Below are 27,919 nucleotides of genomic sequence, written 5' to 3'. Positions count from 1 at the left end.
AGACAGAGAAATATGCTTGAGTACCTGAATAAATTCATGTAAACAGTTCTGAGCTCCCCTGGGAGAACGGTATAGAAAATTGAATGAATAAATAAATACCCAGTGACCACTGAAGTCTTTACTGTGACTATTTTTCCCAATATTCATTAAGCTACTGTTCTTTCCATGTCCCTGGGAGCAGCCATTTATAGAACAGTACTGTATAATAAGTGATATCACAGCATCACACTCAGCCATGCAGTGTGGAAGGATGGCATGCAAGATAAAATTCAGAGGATATTTTCAAAGTTGTAAATTCCACTCCTCTCCATACTATTCCAAAACCATATTGTATCTGTTCTCCTTTCTAATTTCTTGTAAACCGTGCCAAGCTCCACTGTTATAAAGAAGATGAGGTTTAGTTTAGTTTTAGTTAGGATGTTGTGCTGACCTCTCTCAGAATATGCAGATTTCAAAGTGAGATGCTGACATTGTGATATATTTATTACAAATAATTTTGTTCATCTACCTTCAGGCGTTGTTTGAACAGCAAGAACAAGACTGGAATCGGAGAAAGGAATAAATGTGTCTGCAAGAGGGCCCAAAGGCAATACTGGGAGGGTAAGACTTTTTGCCTAAGTATGAAAAGCTGAATTCAAGAGAGGAAGGATCTTTACTATGATCAGACAAGGACAAGAGACATCACAAAGGCACTATGTCAGAAAGACAAGAAGTGAGTGAAAGAAGATGAACAACTCAAGCTAATAAAAATCATCCTCTTGAGTGCAGCGGTTCAATTCTATTTAATTTTCACTAGTGGGAAGATGGGTGTGAGAGAGAGGAAATATTTTTTAAAAACAATCATAGTTTGAGAGCTAATCCCACCGTCTCCTCAGAGCCAAACAATTTCTGTTTATTTTGTTAACCAAAAATCATAGTTCTACAAATTATAGACAGAAACAATCCTCACATAAAAGCTCGCCACAGCTTTCTGGTTCCTCTTCCTGGTGGCGATTCTCACTCATCCTGGCTGGAAACAATCTTCCATACCATACCGTTTCTTATACCCAAAGGATTTATTACAGCTTACAATAAGATTAAATACACGGCAGTTGCATCATGAATTGTAATCTTATTGAGTTTAATATTTGGGATTATAGAAGGAATCTGTATGTCTTTAGCGATTTCCTGAATTGTAGGTAGGAAGGTGCAAGTACATCCATCGCTTCTCCCGTTGCCCTGCACAGGCTCAAATTCAAGTCTCAGTTCTTTCAGCTGGGGAGTGTGTTGTGGTTCCTCCATTCTGAAACTGCCAAATATTTAATGTTGACTTTGTCTCTCAGTCTGTGGATAGTGCGTCTAAAACAGTACCTGTCTTCCTAGTAAAAAGGCACCAACTCTTAGCCCAATCCACTTCATGACCTGAAGTCCACATGAAGAAACAGACATCATTATTTGATTTTCTGGCTGCAGATTTGATGCAAAAGTATTCCTGCATACAGTTAAAAGAGAAACCAGTTAACAGAAGCTCCACTTTTTTTATATCTGAATAATATTGTCAATGCATTTGTGAACTTTTCACCTCTCTCCATGCATAACAGTTATTTTATTAACAGCTTCATTGTCAAGTCTTGAAATCTAAAGGTCCCTTTTAGTCACATTTAAAGCAAGCTCCATGCTGCTCTGGCCTATTTTGCTCCTACAAGATGTGGAGGCAAATAGCATGCATTAACAAGCATTAGTACGTGTAAATGTATTAGTAAAAAGGGCCCTAGTGTTTATTAGGAATAAGTTGATGTTTAGAGGAGGCACCTGAGAACCAGGGGAGCTCAACTCAAATCCCACTGCAACTCCAGGAGCGAGTCACAGGTACAAACCTAGGCCTTAATGCTCAAAGCAGAAGTGAACAGCATTGGTCCCATACCGCGGGAACAGCGCAGAAACATAGCCCTCCAATGCTCAAAGCTAATGGCAATCAATTTAAATGTGCAGTGTAAAAAGTGAAAGCAAGAGGAAGAACATGCTTGGCACACACACTGACAATTTCACAGTAAGTGCAATTCTTGTGTGCGTGCGCCAGGCAAACCAAAAAAGCAAAGCACGCAACGGCGTTGTTGTTCTTCACCTTTTATTCAAGTGAAAAGTGGAAAAAAAAAAAAAATTACAAGCTTTTTAAGGCTTAGGGTTACCAGATTTTCCAAATGGAAAATCCGGATCCATGGCCCCACTCCCAGGCCCACCCCACACCCTGAACGAGCAACATCGGACGGCATTCGCACATGCAATGGTGTGGCGCATGACGCCACCGCGTTGCATCCACGCATGCACAAATGCCAGAAGCTTTTCAAAACCTGGACAAAGTGCCGGGTTTTGAAAAGCCGTCCGGATCCCCGGACATATCCTCAAAAGGAGTACATGTCTGGAGAAATCCGGACGTCTGGTAACCCTAGTAAGGCTTATATTTAAGCACAGAAAACAAAAGCCAATGTGCACGCTCACTTTTGCTTTCCTCAGATTTGCACGCATTTTTTAGCAAATGACTTCATTTACATCCATTTTATTACATTTAAATACAATCTGCGGTCATCTTTGGCATGCATGCTGTTTCCTGTGCTAAAGCCATCTTAAGCATTTTGCGCAGATTGGTGCCAGCATTAGTCCTGTGTTATTCAGCTCCAACACCAAAATTAGGTTCCGAGCATCGGACCCTAGACTGTGAGCCCTCCAGGGACAGAAACAGATCTACTGCACCTGAACATGGAGCACGTTGATAGCTTTCTGGGCTTGCAGGGAGTATATAAGAAATAAAATTAAATAGGGGACTCTACAAAGAGACACATACAGAGAATGGCACAGGAACAAAGTTTATCCCCATCACTTCTCTCTCCTCCCCAAAAAACCTCTCAAACTCCATCCTCACTCCACTCCCGCAACAGTACAAAGTTCCATTTGTAAAAAGCAAATGTTCGACTTTTATAAAAAATGATGGAACTAGTGCAGTGGAGTTTGAGTTTGCAGAAACAGGCTGAGGATGGTGTCAAAGCTTTCAAGGAAAGGGATGAACTTTATCCCCCAAGTCATTCTCTAGTGCAGAACCCTACTGCAGAGAAAACATCATCCGCCTGGGATAGGCAAGGCGCTAATGATTCTGCCCGGACATATGAGATGGATGCAAACCCCTTATGACACTGATGGAACTATCTGCCTATGATACTACCATTGTGTGTATGTAGAAGTGATCTTTACCAGTAGCCACAGACACATTTAAGGACTCCATCGTTACATGCACCTCTCTTCCCGGTGGGATGGTGAGCAGATATCGACACAGGCTTCTTGTCTCAGGGGAAAGGCCACGTCCCTCGTTTCCTATCAATCAGTTAAACAAAAAAGTGAAAATTACTGGGACAGGTAAAGACTCCCAAAGAATACTAGGCCAGTCCATATCAGCTTATAGCTGGATCTTGGACAGGGTTTCGGTATTTGCAAGACATTTGAGGCCTATCATAGCACCCACAGGTTCACCTATCACCTACAGGAGGCAACTCCTACCAGACCAGCAGCACAACTCATTATATATCATCTTTCAGTGGCTTTTAAGCTTTGCGTTAAATTAGAACAGTGAGGGAAAGTTTTCCAATACATAACTCTTTTGGAAAATACTTTCAAACTGTCTTGCCTATTTCCACCACACGATGGCACTAAGACACTGTGTTAAATGAGATAATGCCAGGGCTATAACATGAGGTGGGTAAGAGGAGCAGACACTTAGGATGCAAACCTACAGAGGGGACAGTAAGGGCAGAAAAATGGGTGAAATAAAATCAAATACTGACAGTGGATGAAAGGCCAGGAAGAGACTGCTCTCTTCCTACCATTTTGGTTGAAAGGAGTACAGAGAGTGAAAGCTCTGGAATACGTTGCCAGAGAATATGGTAAAATTAGTTAGCAAGCAGGGCTTTAAAAAGGTTTTGATAAGTTCCTAGAGGGAAATCCATCCTATATAATAAAACCTTATCGGCGCATGCACTGTTAAAACAGCGTGATCCCTGCCGCTGTGGTGTGTGATCCGTGGCCATGTTCCATTTTAATAATAATAATAATAATTTTATTCTTGTATACCACCATACCCAAGGAGTTCTAGGCGGTTCACATCAATTAATTAAGATCCAAGATGACACGCGGATTTACAACATTTTATCAGAGTTGCATTTTAGAACCTGGCAGCAGGGAACATTCTGGCCACTCCCCTCCTCCTGCCCTCACTCACCAATCGGAAGCGCAGGCAAGCTCTCCCCCTGCCCGCGTCCTCGGCAGGGAACACACCTCCCGCCCTCGCTCACCACTGCCGCCGCTGATCCTCCTCTTCAGAGCAGCCTGCGATCATGGCTGGCTTTAAAGAACCTCGCAGGCCGCTCTCCAACCTCAGTAGCACGTTCCCTCTGATGCACGGGATCGCGTCAGAGGGAAGGTGCTACCAAGTTGGAGAGCGGCCTGCGAGGTTCGCTAAAGCCGGCCACCACGATCGCAGGCTGCTTTGAAGAGGAGCAGGCCAAAAGACGCCGGGATGGAGGGAGTGTAAGAAGGGGATCAATACAGGGGGCCAGGGAAAGGGGGCTGCTTTGGGGGGGGGTGCTGGGGACAGACAGCTTTGCTCTGGGGAGAAGACAGAAGGGGCCATGGAGAGACAGGGAGAGGGAAAGGGGGCTGCTTTGGGGGGGAGGGGTGTGCTTGGGGCAAACAGCCTTGCTCGGGGGGGGGAGACAGAAGGGGCCATGGAGAGACAGGGAAAGGGGGCTGCTTTGGGGGGAGGGGTGTGCTTGGGGCAAACAGCTTTGCTCGGGGGGGGGGGAAGACAGAAGAGGGCCATGGAGAGACAGGGAGAGGGAAAGGGGGCTGTTTTGGGGGGAGGTGTGTGCTGGGGACAGACAGCTTTGCTAGAGGGGGGGAAGGAAGACAGAAGGACACAGACAGCGGCCAAGGAGAGAGAGATAAAGAAACACAGGCAGACATCTATTTTAGCACCTGTTAATGTAACGGGCTTAAAGACTAGTAAACTGATTAAAGACGACTTGAGGTAAGCAGCATCAAAACTTGCCACTTGTGGGATCCTGCCAGTTATTTGTGACCTGGATTTGCCACTGATGGAAACAAGATATCAGGCTTGATGGGACCCTTTAATAATAACTTTATTTTTATATACCGTAATACCACAAATAGTTCAGAGCGGTTTACAGAGGAAGAGACTGTATAAGAACATAAGAAGTTGCCTCCGCTGGGTCAGACCAGAGGTCCATCCCGCCTAGCGGTCCGCTCCCGTGGCGGCCCATCAGGCCTATCACCTGTGCAGTGGTCCCTGACTATTCCTATAACCTACCTTTACTCCTATCTATACCCCTCAATTCCCTTATCTTCTAGGAACCTATCCAAAACTTTCAAAATTACATTAGCATGTTAAGATTAATCAAGTTTATCTAGGAGTGTTTTAGGAATGCATCACTGCAGAAGTGGAGCCAGAGAAATTTGTCAAAGAATTAAGTTTTAAGTGACTTCCTGAAAGTTTGGTAAGAAAGTGTGTTTGAAATGACCTGTTGGGCCGCCGCGGGGGCGGACTGCTGGGCGGAATGGACCTCTGGTCTGACCCAGCAGAGGCACTGCTTATGTTCTTATGTTCTTAAGTTGGTTATCTGATTCAGGATGGTGATTCTCAATCTTAAAGGACAGGAAATCGGAGTGGAAGGGATGAAGACAGGAGAGTAAGAGGGTGGGTTACAAATAAACCATACACAATTTAAGAGCAAATATACATAAAACACACACAGAAATAAAAATTTATTTATTTATTCTGATTTTCTAAATTTATTTATTTATTCTGATTTTCTATACCGTTCTCCAAGGAAATCTCAGAACGGTTTACATGAATTCATTCAGGTACTCAAGCATTTTTCCCTGTCCGTCCCAGTGGGTTCACAATCTAGCTAATGTACGTGGGGCAATGGGGGGGTTTAAGTGACTTGCCCAGGGTCACAAGGAGCAGCGTGGGTTTGAACCCACAACCCCAAGGTGCTGAGGCTGTAGCTTTAACCACTCTTCCCACACTCTCCCCAAATTTATTTATTTAAAATTTATATACCGCATAATAACTATGCAGCTTACAAATTTACATGCATAAATATTTAACAAATGCTATACATGTTTCAACAAGACAAGCACAGGAAGACATTAACAAACAGTATCATTATCTGTAGAAACGATAAAAGAAATAATAATACACAAAGGAACTAAATTAACAAAATGAATAGGGGTGCTAAACAGAATGGAAATCACTCCTTCCTAGATACAGTCAATAGATTTGTCAAATATTAGGGGTGCTCAAGTACCCCCAAAGCTGGTTTATATGGTAACACAAACTCGATCATACAAAACCAAAAACAAGTATATAAAAGCATTCACCATCAAGTAATACTTCTATTCAGTAAGCCTTTACTGCTTTAAGCACTCTAATACAGTACTTCTCAATTACTACAGGATGCCTTTAGAATAAATACACCTGTAACTGCTTTCTGAAGGGTAAAAACTGGGTGTCTGTAAACCAATGAATGCACAGAGAGGGGCCAGCGATTTAAAACTGCACATTCACAAATCTCTGCTAAACATAAACAGCTTACAAAGGGAACATTATTGATGCGTAAAGTGTCTTGCAAGTGTCCTCCATTCTTCCTGAAAAAACCATGTGATGAAAAAGCACAACACATACCCACAACTAACACTGTAGGCTCCTCCCACAGAAATTCTGAGCAGCTGATAACAGGAACATCAACCACTGTGTCAGATTTTCCAGTAGTTCCTATAACCTGCCAGCCCTGTTTTATTTTAGCCTGAAAAAAAGACATATAAATATATACGGTAGTTGTAGATAATACACACATGCAACTTATATAAATCAAGATTAGCTTAAAGAAATCCTGACAATGCTGGGTTCTGTTTTATGGGAGGAGACAGATTCAATTCCCAGAACTGCCTTTCAGTTCCTTGGACGGGAGAAGCTACCTACTGTTCTCCTCACAATGAAGCCCATTGCTCTTTATGGATCTGAATAGGCTAGTAGGTCAAGCATAGTTACTCCCTCTTCACATCAAGAATCTCCCTACGTTACAGGAATGTAAAAAAGGACTCAAGAGGCATCTTTTCTTACAATCTTTTTTTGCATAACATTTCCTATTCTCCTGTTCTCCCTTAAATTTCATGTAAGTTATTCACAGATCTTTAAAAAAAGGAAAGTGTTTTTATTGCTTGTATATGTGTATCAATTTGTCTATGATGGAACTGTTTATGTTGTTTTTTTGTACACAAATACCTTTTCCAATATCAAGTACAACTAAATAAATAAATAAACACTCTCGCATATTGTAGGTGTTATTCAAAAAAACAGCAGGCAGATATTCTCACATATGGGTGATGTCATCCACAGAACCCACCGTGGACAGTTAAAAAAAGTGTACTGTCACTTTAAATCTTTAAGATCACCCATACCGCGCATGTGCTGGATCCCACATTAGGAGTTACTGCCCAGGAAAAGGATCTAGGTGTCATCGTTGAGGATACGTTGAAACCCAAACATAAATGTAATCCCACTATGAGGTATCTCCAATGAATAAAGAGGTAAGGGTCTCAGAAACCCATTTAGATTTAAGAATTTTTCTCTTTATTCCAAGCTTGTCAGGTTGCAAGTGTTTAATCATCGACCCATTATTCCTCCTCCTTCCTGCAATCAATGCTTATTAACTGCCTATTATTTCATCAATCATTATATATATATATATATATATATATATATATATATACACATACACACACACGTACATACACACACGGCAGAAAGATTTCACTTAGCTTTTTTAAGATTGCAGATATCCAAATAGCCCAACGGCTCCCGTTTTGCCAATTAATGGCTTTTTCAAGGGTTCATCGGACTGCCTGCTTTTTTTTTTTTACAATAAATAATTTAAAGTTACTTTAACATTCCATCTTGAAACTTGAAGGTTAATTACATATTACACTGATAAATACCACTTTTATATACAATATTCTCTCTAAAACTTAAATAAATCCTTCACCAAATCTTTTTATTTTTATAATTTATTTTCTCAATCTGTAATTAACACAAATACATTAAATGATCCCAAATTAATACCACTCTAATTCTACATACCATTCATACTAAGGATTCTCCATTTACTTATTAGAAAACAAACCCATATAAATCATAGGTTTTAACGTCTTTTCCCATTTCCAACAGATACCCCCTTCTTCTACAAAGCCACGCTAGCAGCCACCGCGTGGTAACGGCTCCGAAGTCCATAGAGATTTAAAGGGCTTCAGGGCTCTTGCCACACAGCAGCCACTAGCGCGGCTTTATAGAAGAGGGGGTTAGTACCCTCTAAAGAATACTCTAATTAAAGCATGCTATGGTTAAAAAACTCTTTCTCAATTTAAGGATGACTTTACTGGTCTCCAGGGTTCAATCCACATTCTATCAATGATCAAATATGGTGGTGGCGTTTATTTGAACTTACTTCTCGTTAACACTATTACTTTACCAAGCTATCGCCATTTCTCATTCGGGAAAAAAAAATTTTCTTTTATCCTAATTTAAACCGCCTACAATAAAACCATTTTACACATGACAGACAATACTATAAAGTTTCTTTTTAGTCCTTACTTAAATGCACGTCCTTCCTCTATTCAAGCTTTCGATTAGTGCTTGCTTGCGTTCTTACCAACTCACATGCGTATAAAGCTTCAAATCGATGCATGCCCATAGCACACACTAACAATCCAATGGGATTTCATTCCCTATTTTACGATCTTAAAAGAACTTCTTTTAAACATATCTCACTTACATTTCTTTATTAATAAACAGAAACCTGATTCATAAAAAGGGTTTACAATCTATGTATGTATTTAAATCCTTCGGATCTACAGTTTGTAACATATATGGTTTCTTTTTGGAGTAATTTCCTTTTTCTATTTCCACTCCTTACATTCACCTCCACTTGATCTATGGCTAGACATTTAAGATCTTCGAACTTATGCTCATAAGTAATACAGTGTTCCATTATTACAAAAAAACTACACTGGCTGCCCATGGAAGCAAGGGTTATTTTTAAGTTTGCTTGCCTTTGCTTCAAAACCATAAGAGTCATCCCCAATCTATCTCATCAATTTGACTTTCCAGGCACATCTTGTACACGTAGTGCCTACTTGTTCGCTTTCCCATCCTTGAAGGGCTGTATCTACGAGAGATTCTTTAATAGAACATTATCATTCCAAGCAAGCAAATGGAATAAATGTTTAACCAACTTTATCTCAAACGCTCTTTCTTACCAAACTTTTAGGAAGTCAAAACTTGTCTCTTTGAAAAATTTCTCTGACTCCATTTCTACCATGATGTACATAAGAACATAAGCCGTGCTTCTGCTGGGTCAGACCAGAGGTCCATCATGCCCAGCAGTCCGCTCACGCAGTGGCCCATCAGGTCCAGGACCTGTATAGTAACCCTCTATCTATACCAGTGGTCTCAAACTCAAACCCTTTGCGGGGCCACATTTTGGATTTGTAGGTACTTGGAGGGCCGCAGAAAAAAATAGTTAATGTCTTATTAAAGAAATGACAATTTTGCATGAGGTTAAACTCTTTATAGTTTATAAAACTTTCCTTTAACAGTTTTACCTTATGCAAAATTGTCATTTCTTTAATAAGACATTAACTATTTTTTCTGCGGCCCTCCAAGAACTCTATTTTTTCTGCAGCACTCACATTTAAAGTTTAATATCTTTTCTTTCTCAAAACTGGCACATTTCTATTACTAAATTGAAAATAAAATCATTTTCCTACCTTTGTTTGGTAATTTCATCAGTCTCTGGTTGCACTTTATTCTTCCGACTGTGCATCCAATATTTCTTATCTTCTTTCAGCCTTCTGTATGCTTCCTCTCCTCCAGACCTCATTCCCTCCCCCAACTTTTTCTTTCTTTTTCTATGTCTGTCTTTCTCTGATTCCTTGTCCCATTTTTTGCTTTGTTTCTGGCTCCTTGTCCCCCCCCCCTTCTTTCTTTTTTCCTTCTGGCTCCCTGTCCCCCCCCCCTTCTTTCTTTTTTCCTTCTGGCTCCCTGCCCCCCCTTCTTTCTTTCTTCCTTCCTGCCCTCCCCCATGCCACCGCCACCGGGGAATAGGCTGCTGCCACCATCGGGAACAGGCTGAGATCTCCACGGGGCCGACCAACTCTCGCCGCCCGACGTCAATTCTAACGTCGGAAAGGACGTTCCGGGCAGCCAGGCAGCGGTTGACTAGCCAGAACGTCCTCTCGACGTCAGAATTGAGGTCGGGCGGCGAGAGAAGCAGGGAGATCAAAGAGCATGGTGCCGGCCTGTTCCCCTATGGCAGCGGTGAGAAGGGAAGGGAAGCAGTTGGGCACCCCTGCTCTAGTCGGCGGGGCAAGAGGGCTTGAGCTCCCTCTTGCCCCGATCGTGTCGGGGGTGCCGCGGTTGGCTGGGGCAAGAGGGCTTGAGCTCCCTCATGCCCTGATCGTGTCGGGGAGTCTGGACCGCCAAGAGGAAGCAGCAGGACACCGGTAGAAGCTTCTACATGATGGGGGGGTCGGGAGGCTGTGGGGGTGCGAGCGGTCCTTCGGGGTGGGGGTGCGAGCGGTCCTGCGGGGGGGGGGGGGGGGGTGAATCAGACGTCGGGGGGGGCATCAGGCTTTCAGTGTGGGGACAGGACTTCAAGGGGGAGAGGAGAGTTGGGGCGGGCGAAAGGAGAGTCGGGGTGGCCAGAGGAGAGTCGGGGCAGGCGAAAGGAGTGTCGGGCAGCATGCGTGGTAAACGGGTGTGCGCGGTATATAAAAATTTCTGTACATAAATTTGTGTTTTTCGCGTGCTATACCTGTGTGCGCGTTTTACACGGGTGCGCGTTATCTACGTGAAAATACGGTATTATTAATGGTTCTGTGATTTTCTTACATTTAATGCTGGATTTATGCTTTAGCATTCTCTTCCTAAATACTCTTCTGGACATTCCCACGTAAATTTTGTTACAGGGACATATAGAGCACAGTTACTTACTGTAACAGTTGTTATCCAGGGACAGCAGGCAGATATTCTCAATAGTGGTGATGTCACTGATGGAGCCCCGCAGCGGAAAGCCTTGAAAGCAGACTTGCTTGAAGATCTTTGTAAGAGCTTCCGAGTGCTGCACTGCGCATGCGTGAGTGCCTTCCTGCCCAAGTTAGGGTGCGCGTCTCCTGTGAGGTACCTCAGTTCAGATACCTAGCTAAGAAGCCAACCAAGGGAGGAGGGTGGGTTGTGAGAATATCTGCCTGTTGTCCCTGGATAACAACTGTTACGGTAAGTAACTGTGCTTTATCCCAGGATAAGCAGGTAGCATATTCTCAACAGTGGGTGACCTCCAAGCTAAGCATAATGGGATGGAGGGAGAGTTGGCAAGTTAAGAAAAGAGATTTTGCAAAACAGATTGGTCAAAATGGCCATCCCTTCCGGAGAAAGTATCCAAGTTTCAAGTTTCAAGTTTATTCGTTATTTGATTGATCGCCTATCACAGTTACTAAGCGATGTACATAAACTATAAATATAAGGTAAACAATAACAAGAATATATAAAAAATATAAAAATCTTTTAAAAATAGACCAATTACAACAGGAAACACTAGGATAGAAGGGAGCGAAATACATTTTATGATAGGTAAGGAAGAACATTTAAGGGTAATATACAAAGGGAAAGGGAAAACGAAATAGTTTATTGGGAGTAAAATACACAATTGAACAAAATGAACGGCAGTTATAAAGAGCAATTGGCATTTCAATTAGATATTGAAAGCGTCTTTAAAAAGAAAGCTCTTAAGTTGGCTTTTAAACTTATCAAAATTTTTCTCCTGTCTTAAGTAAAGTGGGAGAGAGTTCCAAGTTTGTGGTGCTGTAACGGTAAAAATATATTGCCTTCGTGTATTAATCATTTTAAGGGTAGGAATAACCAATAAAAGTTGTTCATTCGATCTTAAAGTTTTTTGAGAAGAATATGGAATTAAAACTTTGTAAATAAATGATGGAGTTTTGTATAGCAATGATTTAAAGGTGAGTAAAGATAATTTATAAAGAATGCGGTGTGCCACAGGGAGCCAATGTGCCTTTTGAAGTAGCGGGGTGACATGATCAAACTTTTTGGCCCCCATAATTAATTTGATGGAAGTGTTTTGGATAATTTGTAATCTTCTAATTTCTTTTTGGGCCATTCCTTTGAATAAAGCATTACAGTAGTCAATTTTTGAAATAATCAATGAATGAATTAATGTACAGTGGTGCCTCGCATAACGGACGCCTCGCACAGCGAACGCTGCGCACAACGAACTTCAGGTCTTGCTTCCCACAACGAACTTCGTTTCACACAACGAAGTCGCCCGAGCTGCATCCTTCCGCACAGGCACTGCGCTTAACTGCCCTCTCTCCGCCTGGCTCCCTGTGCAGTGGCGGACCGTCGGCTCGCAGGGGCCCGGCGCCTACTGCTGATGCGTTGGGGAGGGCGGAGCTACTCTCGCGCAAATGCTGGGACTGTGAGCTGCCCCGCCAGTAGAGCAGAGATCTGCCTTGCTGAAACAACTGCCCTCTGACCGGCCTTTATCGCTGAAACAAGCACTGGCACTACAGCCGACACCCCGCCGAGAAGAGAAAGTGATGTCAGCAGGGAAAGAAGCACGGTATCAAGCAGCTGTGGGTCCTGCACCGCCGATGCGGCTGCATCCACTGAGAGAGCCAGCGAAACTGAATGCACATCATTCGGGCGGGAAAATGCAAACTCAACCGGCGCCATTACTACATCTTCCCCCGAAGCATCCACATACCCTGCAGCGCATAACCCCGATGGTGTTTGCCGCTTCCCACACCGGAAACAACTTTTAACCACCTCTGCTGCCATGTTACTGCACCGAAAAAGAGAAAAAACTAACACCACAGAACATGAAAACCACCGGGCCAACCAAAAATAAGCCACGAAAAAAAAAATGAACAGGTAAGTCCCAGTTTTTGCCGCTGAGACTCTGCCCTCTCTCACTGTAAAATTAGACTCTACTTAGTCTGTCTTTAAATTTAAAAAATGTGTGTTGTTTTAAAAAACAATTATGTTTTTAGATGTATCTAAATAAACATAATAACAAAAAATTTATCTTTTTTTATGTCATCTTAGCATATTTTATGCTGCAGAACGAATTATTTTTTTTAACATGTATTGTTATGGGAAAACGCGTTTCACATAACGAACTTTTCGCATAACAAACTTGCTCCTGGAACAAATTAAGTTCGTTGTGTGAGGCACCACTGTATTTAAAGATTTGGGACAGAGGAATTTTGAAATAGAGCGGATTTGACGTAACCTGTAGAAAGTATTCTTGACCACGTAGCTAATGTGGTCATGATAAGTAAGATTTTCATCTAAAATGATACCTAGTATCCGGATTTTATTTACTTGTTCGAGCGTAACTCCTTGTATATTAATAGAAACCGCTATTTTATGATTTTCTTTCCAGGGAAAGAGTAAAGTGTTGGTTTTATTAATGTTTAAGGACAATCTGTTTTGGTCCAGCCATAGATGAATCTGTTTAAGTTTTTCATTAATTATCCAGATAGTAATGAGAGGTGAATGTATGAACCGAGGACCAAGTGGCAGCCTTGCAGATTTCCTCAATAGGAGTTGATCTGCGGAAAGTTACAGACGCCGCCATTGCTCTAACTCTGTGGCCCGTGACTCGACCCTGCAGAGGGAGACTAGCCTGAGCATAGCAGAAAGAGATGCAAGCAGCCATCCAGTTGGAGATGGTTCGCTTTGAGACAGGATGCCCCAACTTATTTGGATCGAAGGAAATGAAAAGTTGTGGGGCTGTTCTGTGAGGTTGAGTGCGTTATAAGTAGAAAGCCAAGGCACGCTTGCAGTCCAAAGTATGGAGAGCCACTTCTCCAGGGTGAGAATGAGGCTTTGGAAAAAAATACTGGAAGAACAATAGATTGATTGATGTGAAATTCTGACACAATTTTAGACAAGAATTTGGGATGAGTTCGGAGGACCACTTTGTCATGGTGGAAAACTGTGAAAGGTGGATCCGCAACCAAAGCTTGTAACTCACTGACTCTTTGAGCAGACATGAGGGCAATCAGGAAAACTACTTTCCAAGTAAGGTACTTGAGATGAGCCTTATCAATTGGTTCAAATGGAGGCTTCATCAATTGAGCCAAGACAACATTGAGATCCCAGACCACTGGAGGTGGTTTTAGTGGTAGCTTTACATTAAAAAGTCCTTTCATAAAGCAGGAAACCACAGGGTGTGCAGACAGAGGTTTCCCATCAAGAGGCTGATGAAAAGCAGCAATTGCACTGAGATGGACTCGGATAGATGTAGACTGGAGTCCAGATTGTGATAAGTGAAGTAAATAATCCAAAACAGAAGCCAAGGCTGTAGACAGTGGCTCCATATGGCGAGTAGAACACCAAGCAGAAAATCTAGTCCATTTCTGGCTGTAACACTGCCTAGTGGACAGCTTTTTGGAAGCTACCAAAATATCCTGTACAGACTGAAAGAACTGTAGAGAGTCTATTAGGTTGAAAGGTACCAAGCTGTTAAGTGTAGACCCTTGACTCTGAGTAAGCAGAGAGGGAAAAACTGGGAGAAGCAGAGGTTCCCTGGTGCTGAGTTGAAGTAGAAGGGAGTACCACGGTTGTCTGGGCCACTGAGGAGCTATCAGAATCATGGTGGCATGTTCTGTCTTGAGTTTGACAAGAGTCTTGAGAATCAGAGGGAATGGAGGGAAGGCATAGAGAAACTGACCCGTCCAATCCAGGAGGAAAGCATCTGCCTCGAGACGCTGGGGAGAGTATATTCAAGAGCAGAACTGAGGCAGCTTGTTGTTGAGGGGGGAGGCAAAGAGGTCTATTTGAGGAGTCCCCCAGCAAGCAAACACCTGACATAGAGGCGAGAATTGAGCGTCCATTCGTGTGGTTGCAGAAGACGACTCAATTTATCCGCCAGGCAGTTTTTCTGACCTTGAATGTAGACAGCTCTGAGAGAGATGTTGTGACGGATTACCCAATCCCACAGTTTTGGAGCTTCTTGGCAAAGGGAGTGAGATCCCGTACCTCCCTGTTTGTTGACATAGTACATGGCGACTTAGTTGTCTGTCCGGACAAGGACTACCTGGTCGTGAAGAAGGTGTTGAAAAGCTTTGAGAGCATTGAAAATCGCTTTGAGTTCCAACAGATTGATGTAACAAAGACGGTCCACAGGAGACCAATGACCTTGGGTATGGAGACCGTCTAGATGGGCTCCCCATGCATAGGTTGACGAGTCTGTTGTGGGAACCTTCTGATGAAGGAGAGTGTGGAACAGCAAACCTCTGGAAAGATTGGAAAAGAGCATCCACCAGGGGAGAGACTGCTTCAACAAAGGAGTTACTGTAATTTGTTGAGAAAGTGGATCGGTAGCTTGTTGCCACTGAGATGCCAGGGTCCACTGAGGTATGCGAAGGTGAAGTCTGGCAAAAGGTGTCACGTGAACTGTAGAAGCCATGTGACCGAGCAGAACCATCATTTGTTTTGCTGAAATTGATGTGATGAGACACTTGATGACAAAGGCGAATGAGGTGGAGGTAGAAACGCTCTGAGTTGGACAGTGTCCAGAGTAGTCCCAATGAACTAAAGAGACTGAGATGGGGTCAACTGGGATTTTGGAAAGTTGACTTCGAACCCCAGACATTGGAGGAACATAATAGTCTGTTGGGTCGCTGCAATAACCCCTTATTGAGAGGGGGCCTTGATAAACCAGTCGTCTAGTTGTGGAAAAACTTGAAGACCCTGGGCGCGGAGGGCTGCAGCCACCACCACCAGACACTTCGTGAAGACTCTGGGGGATGAGGAGAAGCCGAAAGGAAGAACTCTGTATTGTAGATGAAGATTCCCCACCCGGAATCGAAGATATTTGCGAGAGGCTGGATGAATCGGGATACGAGTACAAGTCTCTTTGAGATCCAGAGAGCATAGCCAATCTCCCTGATCCATCAGGGAATATAAGGTTGGTAAAGAAAGCATCCAAAACTTCTCTTTGACTAGAAATTTGTTGAGGGCTCTGAGGTCCAGAATGGGTCACAAATCCCCCGTCTTCTTTGAGACTAGAAAATAACGGGAGTAAAAGCCCATGTCCCGTTGGTTTAAGAGAATTTCCTCGACAGCTCGAAGGCGAAGAAGAGCCTGAGCTTCCTGAAGAAGGGGAAGTTGCAACAAATTTGAAGGACACTCTCTTGGAGGGTGATCTGGAGGCACCTGAAGAAAGTGAAGTGAGTTTCCCTCCCGAAGGATGGTGAGAACCCAGAGATCTGAGGTGATCATCTCCCACTGGTGATAAAAATGGTGAAGACGACCTCCTATTGGCAGAAGAGAAGTCTGATGAAGGGAGGTTGGTATGCTCAGACTGGGAATGTCAAAAAGACTGAGCTGGTTTAGCTGCAGCAGGAGTCTGAGCTTTCTGCTGTCGTTGCTGCTGTGGAGGCCTTCTAGGCGGAGGCCTGGAGAAAGCTGGTATCGTTTTTTGAGGATAACGATGTGGTGGTTGTTTGTAAGGCCGAGCAGGAGGAGTCTTAGGCTTCGGCCGGAGCAAGGAAGCAAAAGAGTGCTCATGTTCAGAGAGACGCTTTGTAGCAGCTTCAATAGAATCATCAAAGAGTTCATTTCCCTGGCAAGGAAAGTTGGCTAGACGGTCTTGCAAATTGGGATCCATATCAACAATGCGAAGCCAAGCTAGGCGACGCATGGCTACTGCAAAAGAAGAGACCCTGGAAGAAAGCTCAAAGGCATCGTATGTGGCTTGCAGCATGAAGAGTCGAAGTTGAGACAGAGTTCTGATAATCTGTTTGAATTCTAGAGACACTGCTCCTCAAGAGCTGGGTAGAACTTAGGCATCAATTTGAGGAAATTGTTAAAATAAGCAGTGACAGTGTAGTTGTAATTTAGAATTCTGTTAGCCATCATGGAATTCTGATATAGCCTGCGGCCAAACTTGTCCATGGTACGGCCCTCTCTGCCTGGAGAGACCGCAGCGTAGAGCTTAGATGGTTGAGCTTTCTTTAAAGAAGATTCCACAACCAAGGACTGGTGGGACAATTGAGATTTCTCAAAGCCTTTGCAGGGTACTGTGCGATACCTAGATTCCAGCTTGGATGGAATGGCGGTAATGGAATAAGGAGTTTCCATATTCCTGAAGAAAGTTTGCTTTAAAACTGGAGTCATAGGAAGCCTCAAGGTCTCCTTGGCCAAGTATTCAGGGTGTACTTGGAATCAGAGTGGAGCTCCAGCTGAAGAGCTTTCCCCATGTCAAAGACAAATCTAGCAAAAGAAGCAGACTTCGAGGTCGAGGCACTTTCAGGAGAAGGAGTGCGAGACTTAGGAACCATCGATTAGGAAGAAGAAGCCTTCTGGAATACTGAGGAGGCTCAGAATCCAGGCGCACAGTGATTGAAGAAGCTCCACTACCCGCAACAGGAGGAGTTAGAGAATGCTTGCGCTTCAAAGACCTCGATGGTGAAGTTCCCAGGGTTCGAGGAACAGAGAGGGTCGAGGCAGGAGGAGAAGGCTCCCTCGGAGTTGGTCTCGATGGAGGAGTCTTCGACCTTGATGGACTGCGAGGAGAAGCAGCCGGTGTAATAGCCTTGGGAGACTTATGTTTAGATTTAGTAGAAGTCTTGGTAGCCTTTGATAAACTAGGCATAGAAGACTCAGTATCCGGATGAGGAGAGGGTTTCTGCTGTAGAAAAGTCTCCTGACTGAGCTTGGAAGTGAGATGCTTCGAATGCCTCGAGCGATGCCTCGATCGAGGCTGAGGAGACTGTGTCTGAGGAGTAGGCGAAGAGTCACTGGATGAGAAACATCGAGACTTCCGAGGCTTGCCTCGAGGTGCTTCCACAGGGGTCTCAACTGCCGCTCAGGCTGGCTTGTAGGAAGCAGGGTCGAGGCTGGGAGGAGCTGAGCCACGACCGAGGAAATCTGAGTGGTCAGAATGGCTTTCAACATGTCCTCGAACATGGGCACAGAGACAAAAGGATCTTGAAGGTGCAGCAGTGCGCTCCAAAGAGGGCGACCTCAAGGATGAGTATTCCCGATGCTTGGAGGCACGCTTAGCTGGAGGTCTCGAAGAGGCTGGCAGGACCACGGACAGGCCTGGGATGCCTGAGACTCTGGAGGCTTCTTAGGAGTGGTACCTAAAGGAGAGACAGGAGACTTACCCACCGAGGAAGACTTCTGAGGAACTGCCGACGAGGCCTTCGAGGTGTCGCGGTCGAGGCCTCGGTGGAGGCAGATGGGGGTGTCAGGGTCGAGGTCTTGGAAGTCGAGGCCGTCCCCGAAGCCGAGGTCAAGACCTCTCAGCAGATGGTTCTATGGTGCCAAATAGTTGAAGCAGCTTGGCACGACGTCTGCGAAGGGCTCGAGGTTGAAGGGTCAGCGTGAACAGGCGTCGGGGCAATGCTCAGGACCCAGTCAAGCAATACACCGCCTAGGAGGATCGCTTATTGAGATGGCCTTGGCTCACTGGCTACACTTTTTGAACCCGGGACATAGAAAAAATAAAGGCCAACGTAACGTACGAGGTAAGCAGCCAGTCTTAGGCCAAAAGGCCCTTGGCCGGAAGAAAGTAAAAAAAAAAAACAAAAAGTTTTTTTGTTTGTTTTAGAAAAGAAAGATTAAAAGAAACGCGAACACAGCAACTAACAAAAAATAAGAAAGCTGCAGTGAGAGAAGGCAACGAAGGCTGCAGAGCTGAAGTGAAGAAGACTTCTCAGCTCCGCGGAAAACTTTGAACTAAGGTACCTCGCAGGAGATGTGCGCCCTAACTCGGGCGGGAAGGCACTCGCGCATGCGCAGTGCAGCACTCGGAAACTCTTACAAAGATCTTCAAGCAAGTCTGCTTTCGAGGCTGTCCGCTGCAGGGCTCCGTCAGTGACGTCACTCACTGTTGAGAATATGCTGCATGCTTGTCCTGGGATAATTATATATACAATAAATTCAGATTTACAATTCAAATGGTGATTTATTGTATATTTCTTTTGATCACTCGGATTTACAAATTCTTTTGTTTGCCAGCATACTGCACAAATGCTATGATAAACATTTATAAAAACCTCTTGTCACCCTTTTTTTTGATGGACTTGATTGTCTCCTCTATTCAGTAATTCTTTTAAATTTTTGTCCCTTGAAAAGGCTATCCTCAACTCTTTATTAGAAAAGGCTGGATGTAGAGTAATGAACTTCCAATATTTCCTCAGAATATTCACTATCATTCCACTCTGAGCGTACAAGTGACCTTCTTTTGACCTTCATTTTTAGGTTGTTTTTTGGTTAACAGCCATTCCCTGCTACAGTACCTGGCTCTTTTGAAAGCTTTTTTTTAATAACTGTTTTCGGGTATCCCCTATCATACAACTTCTTTTATAATTTCTTGGCTTGGATCTTAAACTTACCTAAAACAGAACAGTTTCTTCTCAATCTAATAAATTGAGAATATGGCAAGCTATATTTTAATTTCCTAGGATGACTGCTCTCATATGCCAAAAGGGTATTTCTATTTGTTTCTTTCACGTATACATCTGTACTGAATGCCTTCTCCCATTGCATAATTGCTAGATCTGAAAAATTGTCATCACATGAGTTCAGCCATTGGAGAAATAAATCCAACTTATCTTCAGGACCTTTCCACATCATTAGAATATCATCAATATATCTTCGCCAAAGATATATAAATTGTGAAACAGGAGAATTATTTATCCAATGTTCCTCAAATCTTGCCATATAGATATTTGCAATGGAAGGGGCGAAGGTAGCTCCCAAAGCAACTCCTACTTTCTGAATATAATAGTGATCTTTATATAGAAAGAAATTTTCTTCCATTGCCATTATTGTAAGTTGCATAAGAAATTCTGTGGGGATTTGGTGTGGTCTTATTCTGTTCTCCAAAGATTGTTTAATGATGTCTATTGTCTCATCCTGGGGTATAGAGGTGTAAAGGGATACCAATTCAAAACTAACCATAATGAAGGGAAATTCATCCTCTTAAATCTCCACTAGAATGTTCAAAACATGCCCTGTGTCACAAATATGTGAAGGAGCCTCTACAGCAATAGGGTTCAGGAAGTGGTCTACAAAACATGAGTGTGGCCAACAGAGCCCCTCAAGGACATTATAGGTCACCCTAGAGGATTTCTTTTGTACTTATGAATCTTTGGGAGGGTATAAAATAAAGGGGTAATAGGATTTTCATTAATTAATATCGGGTATCTCTCAGTTAGAAAACCTTCTTTTTCTCCCTTTTCTACTATTCTCTTAATTTTCCCTTGTAAGAAATGGAAAGGCACAAAAAAAATACACTAGTTTGACACACTTAGAGAAACCCTAAGGAACAGCTTTTCAGCTCCGCAGAAAACTGAGAACTGATGGTCCCAGAGCCAACGTCAGGAGAGAAGGCACCAGCACACATGCAGTATCAGCAGTTTTTAAAGATTTAAAGTGACAGTACACCATCCATATCAGGTTCCGTGAATGACATATGCGAGTATATACTACCTGCTCGTCTTTTGATAATCCCTCATATATTCTGCTTAAAAACGTTTCACAAAGACTGATACCTAAAAAACAAATGCATAAAAAGGTACGACACCAAGTAGTATATTATGCCGTAAAGTGTATGGTTATACAAATCCTACATAAAAATAAATGTAGACCAGTTAAACAAGAGCGGTCCATCACATTCCTTCTCTCTCTCTCTTTTTCCCCCTCTTTTTAAAGATGTGCTTCTGCACAGCTCAAAAATGTGAAGTTCTTCAGAAAGTTGTGCAATGCTGCCCTAATGTGGCAAACATGGGGAAACAGCTTTTTAATCAAAACCATTTTGCAAGCTCTTTGGCATGTGTAGAAAATACAGCAGCATTTAAAAAAAGAAAATGAAGTACAAAAAAAAAAGAAAAGAAAATACAACTACCTACATGGCTGTGGAGTCAGAAGCAATTCTGGGTGAAGTCAGAGTCAGAAAAAAATGGACCAATTAACTCCAGCTTCAAAATAAATTTACTGTATAATATTGGAATTTTTTTTATTTTACACATTTTTTTGTAAGGTTATTTTGTGGTATATCAGTCCTAACTTTGTATATAAAGAAATATTCTACATGGTTGAGTCACATTATGACCACCGCCTACCTATGACATCAGGGACACAAATCCAATGAATGAATGCATGTATCGCGCGCAGATTTTGTGGTTATATAAGGTGGGATGTCAGCATGTTGTCAATATAGCAACCATAGTTGTCATGGGGAAAAAGCATGATTTATTAGACATTGAGAAAGGCATGATCATTGGCTACCGAGCCAAGGGCAGCAGCATTTCGGAAATGGCAGAGTTTGTGAACTGGTCACGGGCTGATGTGGCTAAAGTGTACCATGAGTTGATGAATGGAACCTTTTCAACAACCCGACGTAGCAACTGTGGGCCAGCATGAGCCATCGAGACAAGAGGTGAATGTCGGCTTTGCAGATTTGTGCAGGACGATTGTCATGCTACTGTGGAGCAACTCACCATCTAAACGAACCAGGGGGCTCCCAGATGTGTGTCCAAAATGACTGTGCAGTGAACCCTGTTGCAAATGGGACTCCAGAGCAGACGGCTGGTGACAGCATCCATGCTCACAAGGGTTTATTGCAAAAAAAACGGCTGCAATTTGCACAGGAGTACCAAAATTAAACTTGCACATTTTGAGCATTAAACTTGCACATTTTGAGCTCCAACGAATGGATGGACGTTGGCATGTCAGGCAAGAATAAACACCCAGCAACCATTATTGAACATACACAAGCTGGTGGCATCAGCGTTATGGTCTGGGGAATGTTTTCTTGGTATGGTCTGGGTCCCTTGATACCTATGGAAGGCACTCTCAAACGATATGGGTATCTCTCCATCCTTGCCGTACATGTTGACGGTCTTCCCTATGGCCGATGGATTCTTTCAATAGGACAATGTGATGTCATACCACCAGAATTGTTCATGAGTGAATCACAGAGTACGACCATTATTAACATCTTATCTATCTCACTCATGCATGTTATCACCAGAGTGGACCGACTCTGGATCACATCCTGAGTATCTTCCAAAAATTCAGTCAAATTTACTTCTGTCGGACCAACTGGTCCATCTCCTGGGCAGATTCTATTTTTTTTTTTAGGGATATAATAATAGTTATTTATTGGAAAATTCTCCGCATTAGCCAATCCCAGCACTTCTTTAAAAACCTCCCTTAATAAAATTTCAGGTGACAATAAATGAGTTACTGGGAAATTGACTAAGCGGAGATTTTTCGCTCTATTCATATTTTCCAAAAATTCTATTTTAGAATGTATCACTGTGGAATCTTTAACAGCAGATACCGAGACAGCTTGAAGTGTATTACATTGAGTTTCCATAACTTTAATAATGAAACTTTATTTTAAAAACAGGTTAATGAAATTTTGTGGAGATCTGATTAGGATTTTTCCAGATATCTCTAGAGCCACTCAATTTAGAAGGAAAGAGTTTCTGAGTTAAAGGTTAGAGTTTTGGCTCTAGAGGCATCTTTTTACCTGAAATTTCCTTGTAAATGTTTGGTAAAGTTGCAGGATATTGAGTATGTTTTTTGGGACCCCATTCAATTACAACAATTTTTAGTTATGAGAGAACAAAAATTATTTGTTTCATTACTTGAGAAAAAAAGAGGATAAAATTTGTATCCTAATTAAGTAAGGAATGATTCAAGGTTCGATGGGATGAACTAAGAATTATTGTCCTTTATCTTTTCTTGAAAATTTGTTTGTTTAGAAATTGTAACAAGTTTCCCCATAATGTGGTCTTGAAAAGGAATTATGTATGTATGAATGATTATGTATTGTTTGAGAGATTTCCTTTTGAATTATTGGATATTGTAAGTATTCAAAATTATAATTAAAAAAACAAACAAACCAGAGTACGACCAAGACTTTCAACTACTTCCCTGGCCTCTGAATTACCCAGATCTTAACCCAATCAAGCACATCTGGGAACACCTCGATCAACATGTTCGACGACTAGATTCACCACCACATACCCGTCAGCAACTGTCGGACGCACTGCAGTCTGCATGGTTAGATACCCAGCATCTTACCGAGTCACTCCCAAGGCATCTGGCTGCCATAGGAGGTCATTCTGGATATTAACAAGTGATCATAATAATGTGACTCAACCGTATATGCTTCTATAGTTAACCAAATTTATCTTAGATTTACTATACATAGAAGAAGTCAGGGATGAAGATCTGCTGTATTAACTTCACAGCCCTGCTGCTTAATAGGCTTATTTTGTGAATATGTTCATTAGATTGCTATGAGGAGATTAAGTAAGACAGACAACCCTTCAGAAGATATAATGTGTCATACTGGGTCAGACTAAAGATCCATCAAATCCAGCACCCTGTCTCTGACAGTGGCTAACCTACATCACAATGGGCAGGATCTAAGGAATAGATTACTTACTTATTGAACTGCCTAGACCATATCTTACAGTGACAAATTCCACAGGGCATTTAGTTTTTTCAGATTTCTTTTAAACATGGAAACTAATAGCTTTGTAGACTGTCATCTATTCTTAGGCAGAAATTGTTCACCTATTTACCTTTTTCATGCCATTCATGATTTTACAGACCTCTATCCAGTTTAGCCTTTCTTCTTTATCATATTTGTCAACCTCATCTGTCACTTCTTATAAAATTAGGCTATATCTTTTTGACATGGGATGACCAGAACTGCAGAATGAATTCAAAGTATGGACTAATAAAGAGGCATAATATTCTTCATCCCTTTATATATAGTTCAAAACATTCTATTTGCTTTTTCTAACTGTCATCACACAGTGAGCCAAGGCTTTCAAAGTATTCTCCATAATGATGTTAAGATCCTTCTCTTAGATGGTGGCTACATGTTAGAATTATTTTTTCCCTATCACTCTGCGCTTGTCCACTTTAACTTTCATCTTCTATTTAGATACTCAGTCTATCATTTTCATCAGGTCCCATGCCATTCTTGATTTAACAACTTTGAATAATTTTGTAACTAAATTTACAGATAGCTAACTCATCACTCTCTTTCGAGACTCAGATCTCTGCAACTCCCTCCCCTCTCCAAACAGAAGTAGTTCCCCTCCCAGAGCCCATCCATATTCAATCACTGATGATTTAGTGGAATAGTTGGAGTAGGAGCAATCCCCAGTTGCTCCTTCCCATGCTATCAAAATGGCTGCCACATCCTGCTCGTTCCAGCTCCAATCTCAGAATGACTGCTGCTAGAGATCATGGCAACCATTCTGACAATGGAGATGGCACAGGAAGAAACGACTATGGATTGCTCTTGCCCCAACTATGCCACAAGACCACCAGTGTTTTAAAGGTAGACCCAGGAGGAGAGGTCCTATTTGTTTGAGATGGAGAAAAGACAGTGCCCGTTCCATGCTGTAGTGCTGATTCGGGACAGCAGCAACCTATTTTAGTTTCAGTTCTGTATGAAACCAAGCAACAAATTTTGGCCGCCAATTCAGTTTTCAGCCAAAATTGAAACATTTTGGTGGATCTAATCAGGACTTTTATGAAGGACTGTCAAATGGCTTCTGAAATTCCAAATACACTACATCAATTGGTTCTGCCCCACTGAGCAAAGCCTGTTTATGCAGCCAGTAATTATTTTCATAACAGCTTCTACTCATCTGCCTGGCACTGACATGAAGCTCATCTGTATAGTTTCCCAGATCAACTCAGGAGCCCTTTTTAATGGTTGGCATCACACTGGTTGTCCTCAGGTACCACAGCTGATTTTAATGATTCACAACTTATTACAAATATATTTCAATTTAAGTTTTTTCAGAAATCCAGAGTGTGTACCATCTAAGCCTCATGCTTTGTTAATCTTTAGTTTGTCAATTTGCTCTACTACATCTTGCAGGTTCACAGTGGCACTTGAAATAAACCAGTATTTGCTCACTAGAAACAAAAACACATTACTTCATATGGCAAAACATTTAGGTAAATGCTGCAGGAGGGCTCTTACTTTCAGGAACTCCTGGAGACTGGAAGTGCTGTAAACCTCCATAACCTCCATGGCTCCAGAACTAGCCTTACTGACTACTGGGGTCAGGGGGCAACTACAAAATCATAATAGCAAAAAAAAAAAAAAAAAAAAAAAAAAAGACAATGATCATATAAAAAGAAACAATACATGTTAAATGAACAATACATGTTAAATGTACAAGAACTATGCCATACTCAGGGAAATTACCAGATAGCAGGATTACACAGCAAAATTATTTGTCAGCTTAGATAGTGAAATCCCAGGATATAATCAAAAATATTCATGGAAAATAAGTCAGACACAAGAGTCAGAAATTTCACCTCAAGTCACATGCATCCCAAAGATATGGTTACTGGAAATGGGGAGGGGAGAAGAGATGAATGTCACACAAGTCCTGCACTATTTGCCCTTTTTAAGGTCAAAATACCAGGGAACGTCTGACCCAGTCTTGACAATTCTTAAATTTGTAACTGTTGTAAGTTAAGAATTATCTGTAGACTCTCCCCATCTTAGAGATCAGCTCATTTAGTTATTTGACCATGAGAGAAACTGAACAATATATACCTGTTTTCTTGGCTAATGACCACTTTATCTACGCCCAGAAAATATGCAGAACGGAGGACTGCTCCCAGGTTCATGGGATCTTGAAGACCATCCAGCACCAACCACAAGCGTCGTCGCTGATTTAGGCACATTTCATTCGGAATTTCAGAATCTAGAGTGTCTTCTAAGGTCAGATAATGCAAGGGGCTAGCTTCTAAGCAGAGTCCCTGATGGACGCGGCCCTTACAGAGGGCGTCCAACATTTTCCTCGAAACGAGCTGCACAGGTATGTTACAGACCTGGGCTCTCTGATAGGCAGCTTCCACTTCTGGTCTCCGTCGGTCCCGAGTGGAGTTAAGGAAGAATTTTAGAAAGGTTCTTCTGGATTGCATGAGAGCCGCGTAACAGGGAGCAATGCCAAAAAGAATCTCCGAGTTTTTGCTCTTTTCCGCTATGGCTTTCTCCTTACAAACCTCGCTTCCTTTCTTAACAAAGTCATCATCCCTCAGATACCTAAACTCTGCACTGTTTCCTCTGTAATTTCCCCCCGTCCCTTTCAGCAGCCTGTGTGAATGCCTAAGCTTAAGGCCCGATGCACTGCCGGTTCTCTCGGTGTGCCGGGGTTCGGGTGCCGGCGACCTTCTTGGGCGCTGTAGCCGCTCGGGATCTCCGGTGTCCCTCTGGATCCGCGGCAGCTTCTCTTTCACGCACAACCGTCGGATCGGGTGAGAACCAAATGTGTTATTCCAGATACAGGACGGCCAATTCCGCAAAGCCCCCGCACACGTCATTTCGCTTTCTTCCCTCTTGTAGGCTACGATATGCTTTTTTTCCACTGGGGTGGGGGAGGGGAGAGGCACCAGGACCCCGACAGGCAAGCTTTTCTGACAGCTTTGCTAGAGACGGCACCCGCGTGCACTCCAGCGCTGGACTGACAGAAAAAGACACTGCCAAGCTGGAGCGGTTTCCCACCTTAGCCTCCTCTCCTCTCCGTGTTTACCTCTGTCTCTCTCTTGAACGCGGCCGCTCCTTCCCGCGCCAAAAAGTAACGACGCGCATGCGCGTCAGCACAGGCCGCCTCCTGCCCGTGAAGCAAACGCAGTTTCCGGTTCCGCGGTCACTCTGCTGCACATGCGCCTTGCTGGCATTTTGGAGCCCCCCCCCCAAAAAAAAAATAAAAATAAAAAAGAACTGGATTGGGGTTGTGTGAGGTTGTTGTGCGTCGACTTCTTTAAACTGTGGATTTATTAGCATAAAAATTAAAGTATAAACATAAAATGTGACATCCAGAGACTTTTTGTTCCATCTTTTTCTCTTTGGATGCACCAGCATTTTTTTTTCCTTACATAGGACCTTTCGTTCCTGTTGCTTCTATTAAACTGGCCTTTGCCTTCCTGACGGTAGCCCTTCTATCGAGTCAGCTCTTTCTAATGAGGGCTAGTTAATCATTGTGAAATGCTGGTGCCCTTACTGGAAAGTTTGTGTGTGTACTGTTACTAGGGTCCACCTTTGCTGCCAAAGGCAGAGGGTGACGACATTCAAAAACTAGAGCAGAACTTGTGCCACGGGAAGCCCACCTCAGTGCTATGGCTACTTCTTCCTCCAATTCTTCAGGGCCCCAACCCACCACTTCTGCCCTTGTTGGAATAGGAGACACCTTAAGAAAAATGCTGTGCCTGCTGGTCTAGGCCCAGTCTTGCGCTAAGATTTTGCAGCTCTTATTGCTAGATCATGCCTACAGGAGCAAGAGATGATGTCTTACATGGATGGCTCCTGCTGCCGATGGAGGGGAGCAGAAGCACCAAGGCATTGAATGCTTGAGTGTTTGGAACGCCAGTGGTAGAAGACTACACCAAAGTGTACAAACTGAGAGCCTTACTTCAGTTGTGGGAGAGGTAATAGCTATGTTGTTAAAGGATTGTAAACTTTCAATAATCCAATGGGTTGCAAGATCCAAAGCAATGTGACTTAAATCATTATCAAACAAATATGTCTTTTCAAAAATTTCACTAATTTTTGTTTTATTAATTTATTAAGACTTATCTACCACCTTTCTAAAGAAATTTACCCAAGGTGGTGTACAACAAGATCAATCAGGACATAGGCAAGAGACCATAATCAAGAGAAAAAGAATACTTTTATAAAAATATATATTATGACATACTTTTCCAGTTACAGTTTTAACA

The 27,919-nt window shown here is 42.7% G+C and overlaps 1 protein-coding gene across 2 annotated transcripts; it reads right to left on the bottom strand.

Moving 5' to 3' along the window:
• Positions 1–871: 871 nt before the first annotated feature.
• On the bottom strand, positions 872–26,828 carry MRM1 (mitochondrial rRNA methyltransferase 1). 2 transcript variants are annotated; one of them, XM_033922851.1, is made up of 5 exons: positions 25,755–26,828; positions 25,170–25,263; positions 6,734–6,854; positions 3,226–3,345; positions 872–1,471 (listed from the first exon to the last, which is right to left on the bottom strand). In XM_033922851.1, the coding sequence occupies exons 1-5, from the start codon at positions 26,522–26,524 to the stop codon at positions 1,431–1,433; spliced, it is 1,146 nt and encodes a 381-aa protein (XP_033778742.1). In that variant the 5' UTR covers positions 26,525–26,828; the 3' UTR covers positions 872–1,430. The 2 variants fall into 2 exon arrangements, with proteins under 2 accessions (XP_033778742.1, XP_033778743.1); XM_033922852.1 differs by lacking the exons at positions 872–1,471; positions 6,734–6,854 and having other exon boundaries at positions 3,233–3,345.
• Between the last annotated feature and the right edge of the window lie 1,091 nt (positions 26,829–27,919).

The sequence above is a fragment of the Geotrypetes seraphini genome, chromosome 15, assembly GCF_902459505.1.
Source record: "Geotrypetes seraphini chromosome 15, aGeoSer1.1, whole genome shotgun sequence".
NCBI lineage: Eukaryota > Metazoa > Chordata > Amphibia > Gymnophiona > Dermophiidae > Geotrypetes > Geotrypetes seraphini.
Note: the sequence above shows the minus strand (reverse complement) of the source record. Positions and strands in the feature narration are given on the sequence as shown.

Bases quoted from the DNA above. Each gene is read 5' to 3' on its own strand.
- MRM1 (XM_033922851.1), bottom strand. From the start codon at position 26,524: ATGACGTGTGCGGGGGCTTTGCGGAATTGGCCGTCCTGTATCTGGAAT. The intron at 6,855-25,169 runs GTAAGAGCCCTC...TCTTTTTTTCAG, and splicing joins GTCTCCAGGAGTTCCTGAAA to GCTAAAATAAAACAGGGCTG. The intron at 3,346-6,733 runs GTATGTGTTGTG...ACTGATTGATAG, and splicing joins GCCTACAGTGTTAGTTGTGG to GAAACGAGGGACGTGGCCTT.